This window comes from Pipistrellus kuhlii, unplaced genomic scaffold, assembly GCF_014108245.1.
Source record: "Pipistrellus kuhlii isolate mPipKuh1 unplaced genomic scaffold, mPipKuh1.p scaffold_m20_p_1, whole genome shotgun sequence".
Taxonomy (NCBI): domain Eukaryota; kingdom Metazoa; phylum Chordata; class Mammalia; order Chiroptera; family Vespertilionidae; genus Pipistrellus; species Pipistrellus kuhlii.
In genome coordinates this window covers 117,817,692-117,832,299 of record NW_023425404.1, presented here as the reverse complement: position 1 = coordinate 117,832,299, position 14,608 = coordinate 117,817,692, and the positions used below count along the sequence as shown (strand labels likewise).

At 38.6% G+C, this 14,608-nt stretch overlaps 1 protein-coding gene across 3 annotated transcripts in view; it reads left to right on the top strand.

Moving 5' to 3' along the window:
- Positions 1-7,577: 7,577 nt before the first annotated feature.
- The window catches only part of PRPF18 (pre-mRNA processing factor 18), a 30,005-nt gene continuing 22,974 nt past the window's right edge, over positions 7,578-14,608 (top strand). Inside the window, exons 1-3 of one of the 3 annotated variants that reach the window (XM_036461092.2) lie at positions 7,578-7,771; positions 12,367-12,444; positions 12,561-12,587. In XM_036461092.2, coding sequence (XP_036316985.1) covers positions 7,706-7,771; positions 12,367-12,444; positions 12,561-12,587 — 171 coding nt within the window. In that variant the 5' untranslated portion in view covers positions 7,578-7,705. The remainder of the gene's footprint in view (positions 7,772-12,366; positions 12,445-12,560; positions 12,588-14,608) is intronic. The other 2 variants (XM_036461105.2, XM_036461116.2) reach the window with 2 other exon arrangements.

Below are 14,608 nucleotides of genomic sequence, written 5' to 3'. Positions count from 1 at the left end.
AGGGCGCGTGCGGGCGCGAGGTCGGGGAGGCGAGCGGCTCGGAGAGAGGAGCGCACTTTCGCCGCACTCGCCTGGCCTTGGCGCCCCCTCCCGGCGGGAGGGCCGCACTGCAGCTCCCTTCAGCAGGAGTCCTCTTCTGCCCAGAGGTGTCACAGGGATGCAAGTTTGTGGAGCTTCAGACTGCCAGGAGAGCTTTGCTGAGGAGAAGGAGTGGTCCTGGGCTGCAAAGATCATCCTTGGGAGCCAATTCTGTTGTAATAGAAGGGAAAGGAAGAATCCCTCCCAGCCCTTAGTTCTCATTCATTCAAAACCATTCCTCTATATGCGCAATGCTGAGCATGAATCACCATAGGCGGGCTAAATGGGAAAACTGCTAGAAAAGAAATGGTAACAAGCACTGAATTAACTGTATGACTAAGGAAACACTAACATGGATATTATAAATCTCAAAATTGAAAAACGATATAACAAATTTGAGATGAAAAGAGAAAATTGGATTTTGTGTGATTACAGTTTTCATATAAAAATTGTAAACAAAATATTTGTACTGCATTTGGACAGAAATCCTCAGTCCTATAATAATGGTATTCCCAGTGCTTCAAGGATCAACACCTCCACCACCACCATGTGAAGGGGAACATTCTGGCAGTAAGATAGCATGCTTGGCCTGGAGAGTTCAGGCTAAGCTTTCAAGAACTCTTAAAATGTTATCAATAAAAAAGGATAGGGAAAGTCGTTCTTGAAATATGCTAAGTTCATTGAACGTTTAAACAATAAATGAATGTACTGAGTGTCTCTGATAGCTTCTAGCTATGGGCCTAGACAGCAAAGACAGAAAATGTGTGGACTGGGTCTCCTACCCTCTGATCAAAGCACAGGTGGGTGGGCAAGAGGCCTGAGACCGAGGAGGCAGGAAGCCTTGGGGACGCTCCAAGTGGAACCTGCTGTCTACCACGCCTCTCTTATTTGCTGGGCATCTCCAATTTGCAGACTTGACTACCATGGCCCTCCTCCTGCTTGGAGTTTTGTGCATTTCCAAATCAGTAAGTCACACGTTGACAGGCAACTTTTTGATTTACAGGCCGTAGATGCAGTCACCTTCATTTTGGGGGAGTTTTCTAGTTCAACTTTCAGGAGGAAATCTTTTTCCTTCTTATCTCTGAATATATTAGAGACATCATTCTTCCACTTCTTGTCCAAGATAACTAATAATTACTTTTAGTTTACCAACTGGGAATGTGAGGCTTAATGAGAGGGAGGACTGTAACCCAGGATACGCAATTAGAAGGAAGGATAAACAAATTGTGGAGATTCAGAAGAGGGACAAGAGGCACAGGGGGCCAATTCAGGCTGGAGAGCAAACATACCTAGGGACAACTAGTGAAACAAGTTGTGCTCAGCATCCTGGAGGGAGGGGGCAAAAAGTAGTTGGTAGAATGTGTCAAAAACGAGAAATTAGAAAGGCAGATGTTCCAGAAAGAAAGGAGATGAGGGAGATGCTTAGGCCGGCAGGAAGTGGCTAGAATGAAAAGCCATCGCATACAGGACAGAGGCTGAGGAGGACCATGAACAGTGAAAATGAATGAGTGGCCACACACTGCGAAGAAAGCATTTTAGTTAAGATGACAGTTTGACCGAAATTACAATTTGATAAAAAGTGATTATTCCCTGGAACTCTGTGTAGAGTGAGACTTTTCCCATGCCATGAAGAATGATTTTTATTAACTTTTATGTAACTCTAAGCAGTTTTATTTATTTTTCAGAATTTTTGTTCACCCCCTACATTTTCTTTCTTGCTAAGTCATCCTCTACAGTTATTCCTGCTCTATAATGTTTATAATAACAAAAATTTAGAAACAGAACTAAATAATCAATAATAAAGACAGTGAAATTCAATTATTTGAGGTGACTATTTATATGGAAGAATTCCATTTGTTTTAAAATTATGTTAATACTAGTGCACCAGTTCATGGACTCATGCACATTGAAAGGAAATTCATTAGAAGGTGGCTGGAAGATTGGGACTGGGCGAGAAAGGCCGGAGAGACCCTAGAGCCAATCTCCCTCAGTCCCTCCCCAGCCTCTTCGGAGTGAGTGGGGTCCCTTTGGCAGATGGGGTTCCTTGGCCTGGCCTACAGGGATAGGCCGAAACCGGCTCTCTGACACCCCCTGGGGTCCTAGAAGTGCGAGAGGGCACTTTGCAAAGTTGCTGTCGTACAGGGTGTGGAATGCAAACACAAGTGTGCAGTAAACCAGATTTGGGGCCAACAATGCCCCAGCAACAACATAACCCATAGCTGAAGGTGGAATTGTGCAGTTCCCCCCCTCCCCCGCCCCTGTGAGGAATTGGAGAACCGCTACTGCCAAGTGACTGCAGCTCAGCAGTTCCTGCATTAAGTGTCTGCCTCCTGGTGGTCAGTGTGTATCATAGTGACCAGTTAGATGGTTGGACACTTAGCATATTAGCCTTTTATATATATATAGACTAGAGGCCTGGTGCACAAAATTAGTGCACTGTGAGGGTCCTTTAGCCTGGCCTGCACCCTCTCATAGTCTGGAACCCCTCGGGGGATGTCTGCCTGCCAGCTTAGGCCGGCAGTCAGACATCCCTCTCATAGTCCAGGGCTCTCACATTCTGGGACCACTTGCTCCTTAGTTCTACTACTCGCCTGCAGCGGAGGCCAGAGAGGCTCCTGCCACTGCCACTGCACTAGCCAGCCATAAGCCCGGCTTCTGACTGAGCAGCACTCCTATGGGAGTGCATTGACCACCAGGGGGCAGCTCCTGTGTTGAGCGTCTGCCCCCTGACGGTCAGTGTGCATCATAGTGACCAGTCATTCTGCCGTTCAGTCAATTTACATATCAGGGTTTTATTATATAGGATATGCAGATAAAGTATAAAAGGGTTGTCTGCCAATATGGCCTGATAGGTAAGGTTACAGCAGTTCTACATTTATATTTTTTGCTTATTTGTACTTTTTCCCAGTAAAAATTTTAAATATATTTTAATTGATTTCAGAAAGAGGAAGTGACAGGAAGAGGTTGACACATTGATGGGCTGCCTCCTGCAGGTCCCCTACTTTAGATCAAGCCTGAAACGCCAACATGTGTCCTAAGCCACACTGGCCAGGGCTGATATGTTATATTTCAACAGATTGAATCTATAAATAAATATGAGGATCCAGCTATATACTAATAATCCAAATATTAAAAGGGATTTAAAACAAAGTAATTCTTCTTACTCATGTTCTGTTTTGTCAAATAGTTATTTTCTTATAAAAATATTTATATTAACAAGCATTGGGTATATTATTGTTATTTTAAAATGAGTCAATACATTTTCTTAAATTTCTCAATCTTAAATTCTAACAAGAAAAACATTGATCATTATTTGCTTATGACCTACATTAAGGAAAGTTCTTGGGATACTCAAAAATTTTTAAGAGTGTAAAGGGCATGAGAGCAACAAATTTGAGAATGATTGGATTATAGCATTCAAAGGAAAAGGATGGAGTGGGGTGAGCAGCCCACATGAGTAGAAATGGTACTGTACAGCCTTGTAAAAATTTCCCTCCTTTTCTTCTGAAATGTAAGCAGCACTAAATGGTTTTTGTAGTTCAAAAAATACATGTTAGAAATATTTTAACACTTTAATTTCTAAAATCAGTTATCACCACCTAGTGTTATGATACTACATCATCTTTTTTTTTTTTTTAGAATTTTAAACAAATGTCTAAAACAATATATTAATAATAATATAATGTTACTCAATACAACAAAGTCACTGTTCATAACTCTTGAGTAATACATTATTCATATTAGGTCAATAATCACATGTTTAGGCATATAGTTTAGGTGATGTATTTAAAAATATATTAATCCTGTTTCCTTAAAATACATACATATATATTTACATTTCTTATGTGCTTCTGATAGCTAAAGTGCATCATTATTGAGTATTGATCCATGAACCAGGAGGTCACGGTTTGATTCCTGGTCAGGGCACTTTACTGGTGCCAAGAGGTATCCAATCAATGATTCCCTCTCAGCATTGATATTTATATCTCTTTCCCATTCTCCCTTCCTCTCTCTGAAATCAATAAAAATATATTTTTAGAAAAGTATAGAGGTTAATTACTAAAATAGAATATTTATTATTATACAGTTGTAATTAGAGTGAGGATAAAATATTCTCACATATTCTAACTTATAGAATTTACTTATGAGGTCTCAGTAAGTAAAAAAGAAGTTTATTTACATTTGCAGAAAATTCTAGTAATTATGTTGTTATATTTTTAAATTATCAGTTTAATTTTTTTCTTAGCCTAGCATTTAAGATTAATCATTATCAGCCTATCAACCCTTATTTGCTTCAGTCAGTGAGACTCTACAGCAGTGGTTCTCATGATCCACAAGTTGAGAACCGCTTATAGTTATGAAGTAGCAACAAAAATAATCTTATGGTTGGGGGTTACCACAACATGAGGAACTGTACTAAAGGGTCACAGCATTAGGAAGGTTGAGAACCTCTGCTCTAGAGTCTTTCAAATGTGATGCTTGGAAACCAGATAAGAACAATGACAAGTATAGTGTAGGAATATGGAGCAATGCTTTTCAACCAAGGTGCCACAAGAATTTTTAGAACAAGCAGTACCTGCCTATTTAGTCAGGGGCACTGGTATATTTTCCCTTGGATTGTCAAATTTTTAAAAATGACAACAGCCAATATAACAATAGCCATCTGGTGTGAATGAATCAAAATTATACCTTTTTCTTTGTCATACTAGCAAAGTACATTTTTGGTGTGCTGCAGGGTTTTAGCAATTAGTTTATGTGTGCCAGGAGATGAAAATCGCTGGCATGGAGGCAAAGAGGACAAGAGCAAGAAGCAAAAGCGGAATTGGAAGGGAAGGATCCAGTTCAGGGTCTGGTGGAGAGCTTCTTGAACTAGAGAGAGATTTGAGAGGGTTATGGGGAGAGGGTTGGAGAAGACTGCAGGTGGGAGGGGTGATGTGAGCCACGACAGAGGATAAGGATCATTATGATCAGACTTTACGGGAGGGCTACACTTCCTAGTTCAGAACTTGCTCTCACATCTGTCATCCTATGATTTTTCACAGTATTCCTGTGAGGTAGGTGGATGGGAAAGACAATTTACTTCTGAAAAAGATTTCAATGGATGTAATTGGTTAACTTTAGATGGAATTTAACAGGCTAGCAATGAACACCACCTGTTTATTTTATACTAGCTGTACCCGGCCACACGTTGCTGTGGCTCAGTCTGGTTAAATGGAAAAGAAAGAAAGGAGAAAGTTCACGTTTCTAATATGTTTAATTTCACAATGCTTGTGGGTATACAATACTTTTTGTTGTTCCATTGTCTGTGCAGATATAGAGATTGGTTTGCTGACTCTAGAACATGCAACATATAATTGTCCATGTGAGAAGCAATCCACTCTAGATCTAAACAGCCAATTCTAAAGATTGGCCCTGAGTTTTGTTGATGGTGATTGCAAACGCCAATCGAATGGGGAATTGCAATCTCTTAAATTGAAATGGCATATCAGTTGGAATCATAGGAATGCGAGAAATGAGAACACCTTTACCTTTGAAAGGTCGTGTCAAGATTGTTGCTTCTAGGATGTTGCTCATTAATTTTTGTACTGCAAGCCACGTGCCCTTGCAAAGCTTTGCCTTGTTGATATTTCACAACATAATAATTGGCACGCCGATTTTCGATTGCAGTATGTGCGGTGGCATCCTTGGCAGATCGAGTGAATTCAAAAATTCTGTTGGATAATTAACCGCTTCATCTGCTTCCACAACAGTGTCGACGGACTTGTATGTGACTGCCTCGCTTAGAACGTTAGATTGAATAATATTGTGAAGTTCATAGACGTTTTTGTTCTTGGCCAAAAGAATAGCTTATTCACTCAGCAATCCTGATTCTTATAATTGATTTGAATATTGGGAACTACTTTTTCAACCAATTCTTTTGACGTCACTAAATTGCAGAAGTTATGAGGCAATGAAATTCGTGCTGAGGTCAGATTAACCGGCACCTTTCTGTTCCCAATTTCCAGCATTTGATGGGAGAATATCTCAGCTGATTGATCATTTTGCAGCTGGACACGCATATTTGTAGTTAATTATAACGTCTTTATGTGTCGCCACAAAGTAGAGTATTTCAGGCAAGCATTTATTTCGTCCGCTGGTGTCGATAGAGGAATAAAGGTAAAGTTTGCCTGAAATCTCCTGTAAGCAATATTAATGCATTCCCAAATGGTCTGATGTTTCCATGCAAATCTTGCAATGATTGATCAGAAGCCTTGAGCGATTTTTTTGTGCACTCATCTCAAACAGTAAGTTTGCATTTCTGCAATACTTTTGTCATGCCGGATGCTTTGGAAATGTTACACATGGGAGTTTCCATGAATTGCATGTTCAATGGCAATTTCAAAGCGGAAGGAGCAATTCTTCCACCTGGTAGCAATGTCACAGCTATTCCGGATGACACAAGAGCTAAGGCTATGTCATTGTGGGATTGAAATGCTGCCAGAATCAATCTACTAGGAATGTTTTACCTGGCGCATCTAAGAAGAAGATTTCTCCAGCCCTGTTATTGACAGTTTGCATTATTGGATTGTAAATGCCTTTTTGCTCAAGTGTTAGCTTAGGAATATTTGATTGCACATATGACAAAAAAATCATCTATGTTGTAATTTTGTTCACAACGCAATTCTACATCGAACTAAGCAGCAGCAGATCAATTCAGTGATGGCATTCCTAATTGACTGAGAACTTTGTTCGCGATTTCTAAGCACAAATCTTCAATCATCAACACTGAAATGGAATCGTAAAATTGAAAATTTGGAAATCATAAATGGATCGTAAATCGGATACATTGAAATGGAATCGTAAAATATTTAGTATAGCGTGTGTTGCTTTTACTTCCAACAGATGGCGGTGTGTTTTTTTTTTCTTCAAAAAAGTATGTTTTTACCTGTCACATGTGTGACATCTATAGATATAAGCTATATAAAAACACGCGAGTATTCGAGTGCAACGTTGTGTCAAAATTTCACTGAGCCAAACCGGTTTCGGCTGTTGTGTCAAAATTTCAAAGCAATCGGTGAAGAACTTTCAGAGATTTAAGATTTTGCACAAACGAACATTTACATTTTTTTTTTTAGATAGATTAATTAATGAGCTGGAAATAGTGTTCAGATTTTTGCTCACTCACTAGTACATTGATTTTGGCAAGCAGCAACTTCAGAAACTCTGATGTGAACCTCTGGTATAATAAATAAGGATATGGTGTTATTTAACATAATCGGGGTCTATTGCTAGGAGGTTTTGGGGCCTGAATTAACAGGTATAATGTCATCGTTAAAATGAAGCTGGTAAGGTAGACCTCCCCACCATTCAGAAGACTCCTTCATATTCATTTGTACGGTGACCACTGCAGGCGCGCTGCCCGATGGTGCCGCTAGGGGCCGCTCCTGCACAGCGGCTCTGTCAGCAACGGGCGCCCTGGGCGCTCTCTCTCCGCCCGTCGCTCACCTCAGCTTCCGCCGGAAGCGGCTCCTGTCAGTGTAGGCTCCAGTGTTTGGGCTGCGGTTTCCGCGTACCCGCTGCGCCCGGCCGGGGGAGGCTTGGCCGGAGGAGCCGGAGAGAGGACCTCGGGCTTAAACCGGGCAGCGACATGGACATCCTGAAGTCGGAGATCCTGCGGAAGCGGCAGCTGGTGGAGGACAGGAACCTGTTGGTGGTGAGCAGGGGGGGTCGTGGCGCCGGGTGTAGGGGGGCGGCCAGGGGGGAGCCGGGAGTCAGGCTGGAACTGAGAGGGTTACTCCCCCGTCCCCCCTTCCTGCCCTGCTTCTCCCCTACACTCCTGACTCGGCAGCCTCCGGAGAAAGTGGGGGAGTGGCAGGAAAACCCAAGATTTTGGCAAACAACCCCCCCCACCCCCCCCACCCCCACCCCCCACACACACACATTTGCCCCTTATTCCCGCGCAGGTTCCCAGTGCCTTATACGCACGCCCACCTGTCGGTATTCTTCGGAATTCCGCCCCAGTTCTTCTGGTCCTTCACCTGTATGGTTTTACTGAGGGTTTGTGCCCAACTGAAACCCAGAGAAAGGGCAGCCTCAGAATTAGCTTTGTAAAGTATTAGATTCCTTCCGACTAGTAAAGCCGGTTATTTGTTACATTTTCTATCACCTCCACCCGCAACACTCATAGGAAAAGTCTGTCGGTCAGCTCTTCACCGAAAGGGAGGCTAAAACTTGGAGAATCAGTGGACATAGAGGAGGAAGAATTAGGAACGTCCTTAAATTGAGCTCCATTTACATTATTGCATAACAATAACTTAGATAATCGGTTCTCAAAGCTTTTGGTTTGAGGACCCCTTTACACGCTTCCAGATTAGTGAGGATCCCAAAGGGCTTTTGTTTAAGTGTTTATCGATATTTACTGTATTAGAAATTAAAGCTGAGAAGCTTTAAAGATACTTATATATTAATTCATTGACGATTTGAAAGTATTGGTTCAAAGTCATGCAGATCTTCCAGATGTTGATATACTTCATTACACCATATTTTAAAATTACATACTTAATATCAACAGGGACATCACGAGAAATTTCTTTAATTATTGGAACACCGACAAGCTCATGACGGCAGGTCTAAGACCGCCACAATTTTAGGGTTTTTTTGTGTGTTTTTTTCCACTTGAAAGTTGGAATTTTATCATAGGCAGCAAATACTATCAGTTGTTTCCCAGAAGTGGCAGGTTCACTTTGTTCACTTTTTTGGAAGTTAAGTCTGAATTACTATAGTTTATAGATATTCTTTCCTGTGAAAATGATATTCCATGATAAAAGCAGCTGGTTTAGCTTGCAGTTTAATCACGCAAGTGCTTTCTCATCAGACAACCATCATCCGTCCCTATAAATGAGAGGTCCTTTAGGAATACTTGCCAAGACACCAGGAGACTTACCATTGCCTTTCACCCTCAGTACACATGACCACGGAGGGAACAGGGAAACAGTACCTTAGTATTGAAAAGAGTTGACTTCACAGACTCTCTCAAAGGATCTTCAGAATCTCAGGGTCTGAGGACCACACTTGGAGAATATCTGCTAGGTCCTTGGATGTAATGTAATGTAATATTTATATAATCTAATATAAGTTGGAATTGTTTGGTGGATGGCTGATTTCATAATCAATGAAACTTTAAAAATACTTAGCAACATAGAATATATTTAGTAGATAGAGGGGGAAAGTTTGACCATATTTGTAATTAAATATCTTCAGGACCCGTTCACCCCCCCCCCCCCATATAAATGATTTGAGAGTATTTGAAAAAATAATTTAGATGTTGGGATGCATAGTTGATGTTAGGAAAGTCAGGATGTTGAAATTTAAGTATTAATACTTTAGAGGGAAAATTGAATCACAAAAAGCTGAACTCTTCCCACCAGGTTTATAATGTGTATATATGCAGAATCAGGTAAGTGAGTGCTCTTGAATAATACAAGCATACCTCATTTTATTGTGCTTCACATTATTGCTCCCAGCAAATGTTGCATTTTTTACAATGTAGGGCGAAGACCCTCCACCAGCAAAAAAGTTACACAGTAACTTTATTGCAGTACTCATTTATTGCAGTGTTCTGGAACCTAACCAGCAGTATCTTCAAGGCATGCCTGTATAAGAGAATATTTGGAACTAGAATCTTTTCTTGTATATGGGAATAGTCTTTTGATTTATAGCTGTATAATTGATAACTGTATATAAATTGTTACTCTATAGCCTTTATCTTTCTGCATCATAGTGTCAGTAACTTTTATACGTTTTTACTGCTCCAGCCACAGTAAGATATGTATTTTTTTAAAAATATATTTTATTGATTTTTTACAGAGAGGAAGGGAGAGAGATAGAGAGCTAGAACTGTCAATGAGAGAGAAACATCGACCAGCTGCCTCTTGCACACCCCCTACCGGGGATGTGCCCACAACCAAGGTACATGCCCTTGACCGGAATCGAACCTGGGACCTTTCAGTCTGCAGACCGACGCTCTACCATTGAGCCAAACTGGTTTCGGCAAGATACGTATTTTTTTATATTTTGTTCTGATATATATGAAATAGGTTTCATGAGATACTTCTTACCTTAACTACATGTGATTCTATAATTTGTTTTATTTAATCCATTCTGTTTCATTTTTAAGAAAATGCTGATTGGAGATCACTGAATTGTTTTCATTGCCCTATCTTTAGCTGGAAAACACCTGTATTCTTGATCATTTCAAGTGATGTCCTAGCTTTTTATTGTTAGTCTGACAGTTGAAATAATAAACATCTTGTGACTGCCCCTTTGTTAAACTGCAGAAGCTCCTAAGATAAGCCTCCTGAGCCGCCTGTCACCTCTTCTAAAACATTCTGTCTGATGTAGCTACTATGAGGTAATTGCTTGTGCAGCCACTGTGGAGAACAGTGTGGAGTTTCTGCAAAAAATTAAAAATGGAACTCCCATTTGACTCAGTAATCCCACTTGTAGGAATATATCCCAAGGTATCAGAAACACCAATCAGAAAGGACATATGCACTCATATGCTCATAGCAGCACAATTTACAATAGCTAAGTCTTTGAAACAGCCTAAGTGCCCCCGAGCAGATAAGTGGATTAAAAAACTGTGGTTCATCTACGTAATGAATACTATGCTGCTGTAAGAAGAAGGAATTCTTACCATTTGCAACAGCATGGGTGAACCTGGAGAGCATTATGCTAAGTGAAATAAGCCAGTCAGATAAAGACAAATATCACATCATCTCATTTGTGGAATATGATAAACAACATAAACTGATGAATAAAAAGAGATCCAGAGACACAGAAGCATTGAACAGACCACCAAACTTTAAAGGGAGGGCAGAATAGAGTGGGAGAGGGGGTAAGAGATCAACCAAGGTCTTGTATGCATGCATATAAGCACAACCAATGGACACAAACAGTAGAGGGATGAGGGCCTGTGCTTGGGGGTGGGGGGGGGGGGCGTGGAGTGGGCGGAGAGAGGTCAATGGGGGAAAAGAGAGATATGTAATATTTTAAACAATAAAGAGTTTTTTTTAAAACGCTGTGGTGCTGTATACTTTCTATATATAGGGAGGTGCATAATGTTTTCTAAATGTCAAACTGATCAGTGGGTTTAATATTGGCAGCCTGATCTTCCCATTGTTCACCATCAGCCTTTCTTGTAGTTGTCTTAGCATCTCCATTATGGTCATTGCCTGAGTGAATGAGCTGTGGATTATGAGGTGCTAAATACCTGAGGTAGTATTATAATTACTACTAATAAAGTAGGACAGTAGTTTTTACAGAAACAGTTTTATTGATTTTAGAGAGAGAGGAAGAGAGAGAGAAACATCAGTGTGAGAGAGAAATATCGATTGACTGCCTCCTAACTGGGGTTCAAACCTGCAACCTGGGAATGTGCCCTGAATTGGAATTGAACCCGCCATCCTGTGGTGCATGGGTCAGCACTCAACCAACTAAACCTCACTGACCAAGGCAAGACAGCATCTTTGAGCCAAGTCATCAATGGAATAAGAGCTGTAGATAGTAACAAGCCTCCAAATTAGTGACTGTAGGTTTAACATCAAGGATAGTTTTATATATAGTACTATAGTATAGAAAGAACTAATGTTTTTCCCCCCCACCATTATAATAGATTTAGAGCTTGTCTCTTTTGACATCAAATCATATTAAAACAAATGCCTTTAAACTGTCTTTAAATAAAAAGGCTCTAAAACCATTCTATGCCTAGATTATTTTAAGAGTTGGTTAATTCAATTTTAAGACTTAATAAAATACAGTTAATTGATACAGTAGGGTTTTTAGATGATGAAAAGAATTTGGACACACTCTTGGAGCTCTCTTGGAAATGAGATGTAAGATGTTAGTTATAGATACCATAATTTCTTTTTGGTTACTTCTGATAGAAAAAAAGTAAAGCGTTCTATTTTATGTGGTTCATAATAAATACATTTGTAGAGATTATCACTGAACTCAAATATTGGGAAGTGAAATAAAAAGTGTGAACATTTGGGAAAGATCGTTGTTTTCTTCCTTTTGCTATTGGATATGCCTGTTAAAATGATACTGCAAGAAAAATATGTACTTCAGATTTCGACTAGAGATTGAGGACAGGTGGTGTGTTCAGAAAATCAATGTAATTTCAATGCAACCAAAAACCTTTACCATTTCTTGAAAAAACTGAAGAGTGTTTTCAGGTTGTTGATTAGGGGACATTAAATTTCATGCAAGGATATATTATATATTACTAACTCACTTCTTCTTTGATAGGAAAATAAAAAATATTTCAAGCGTAGTGAACTTACAAAAAAAGAAGAGGAAGCATATTATGAAAGATGTGGCTACAAGGTATGAATCCCTGCTTTTATATTACATTGTCTTATTTCTGAGTTTAAATTTATTCAGCTGTTGTTAAAGTGACAACATTATTGATCTCTGTTCAATTTATCAATGTTATACATTAGCCTATAAATGAGAAGCCATCTGGAGAGGTATGAATTTTTGTTTTTGTTTATTTTTTTTATCTTGAATTCAAAAAAATACATGCATGACTTTTGGCTTGGAATGGTTTGGCCTTCTGTGGACAGCATGAAGTGGCTTGAGATCAAAGCTTGATTTTCTTTTCTTTTCTTTTTTTTCTTTTTTTTTAATTTAATCCTGGATCTGATGCTGCCTCATTTTCATCTCCTCACCACTCCCTCATTCCACCTCTCCCAATAAAAGTCCAATTTTAAAGGGCTAAAAATATTTTATTCATATAATAACAATGGTATTAGCAATGGTATTTTCCCTGCTTTCTCCTGAATATTTTAAACCAGTTATAGGTTTACATTGTTAATAATTCCTTTTGTCCTAAGCTCCTCTGCCTGAAGTATAATGCCGTATAACGTTTACATGCTTTTGTGTAATAAGGAATCACATTTCAAACACTGCTCAGTCTATTACATAGAAAATGTAATATTGAAATATTTGTTCGAAACAAATGAGTTGTCTGGAAGACTATACATTTTAAAAGCATGACTGAAATTATCTATGAGATTACCTAGTTGAATAACATTCAGGTTTTTTATTGGGAGGGGTTAAAGGTTATGAGTGAAGTTATGTTTAAATTTTTTAAAAAAGACTATATCTAGTTTAATAATTTTTAAGCCAAATTTCAGAAGGCTCTGTTTTGCTAAATCATAAATTTGAAATCAACTTTTTGCTTGTGAAACACCAATATAAAAGAATACTCTTGTGCATGTCATGTTAAAAGTTCTGGAAATTAATTTATCTGACATAGCATTTCTAGAGGGACCCATGAATAATGCAAATGGTATGTATGTGCATTTGGTTTTATTTTGTAGTATTGGGGAGAGGTCAAGTTTTAAAATGTAATTATATTTCTAATAGGTTTTTAAAATATGAAAATTTATATTGGTATTTTGATATTTTCCATGAATATATTGATTTCATTTGCTTCTAATTTAGGAAATTAAAATAATGTTTTGTGTTAGTAACCATTGGATATATATTCAGAAAGAATTCTCATCTTTTGCTTGCCCTCATATTGTCTAACTCCAACTTGATTTGGAATAAGAATTACTTCCCTGGGTATAGTCTGCTGACTTGTTGTTTTCCAAGATCCACAAATTTCAACCTTTCAGCTTTTTGATAAGGTAGGAAAAGAATTTAAAACAGTGGTGGCAGTTTTGCTTTGCTTAGATTGCTTCAGTGATAGTGCAGTACTTCCTTGCTTACACAGAGAAAAGCACTGAAGCAAAATAATTACTGTAAAGGTACTGCTTGTAATGTTGAATTCAGCTGCATTCTTTAATTAAAACTACTTTTCATCCTAAGATTTTTTGATAAATAACTCATTTTTGTGCTTAAAAGTAAAGCACAGGTTCTTTCTTAAACATTTTTAGTATTTTTTTCTTGTTAATAATGAAAATATTGCATGTATTATTTTCATTCCTTTATAGAAACCAGTTCCCATTTTTTTTAAGGCTTGATGCTGATTTGGTTTGTGAAAATATGAAAGTTTAGTTTTTATCTCAATTTTCTGTTACAGTCTTTAATACTGATAAACTTTACTGTTAATCATAAACTATAGAATCATAAGTTATATAGTTTTAACCATTTAGCCTTTGAATTTTTCCTTAAAGTTGATCTTCTTTTGTGTGTGTTTTTAATCTTCTTTTGGCATTTTAGATTTGTCTTATGATCAGTTGGGAAACGATGTTTCAATATCTTTTTACAGACCACACAATGGGCTTATAAATTGCTGAATTCAGTTTTCCCAAACTGTGACTTGGGCGGCAGACTCAAGAAAATATATGAAGAGATTTTTTTCCCTGCAGGTTCATATCAACAAGAATGTTCACTCTTTTCTTTGTGTGGTATGAGTAGTGAGGTGCTGTTTTTCATTATTTTCTCAGAAGGTTTGTAGCTCAGTTTTCTGGAAAAGTTCTGTGCAGCATTGGAAATTTTTCTATATATCCAACAGTGATTTCTGTGCACTTGGAATAAT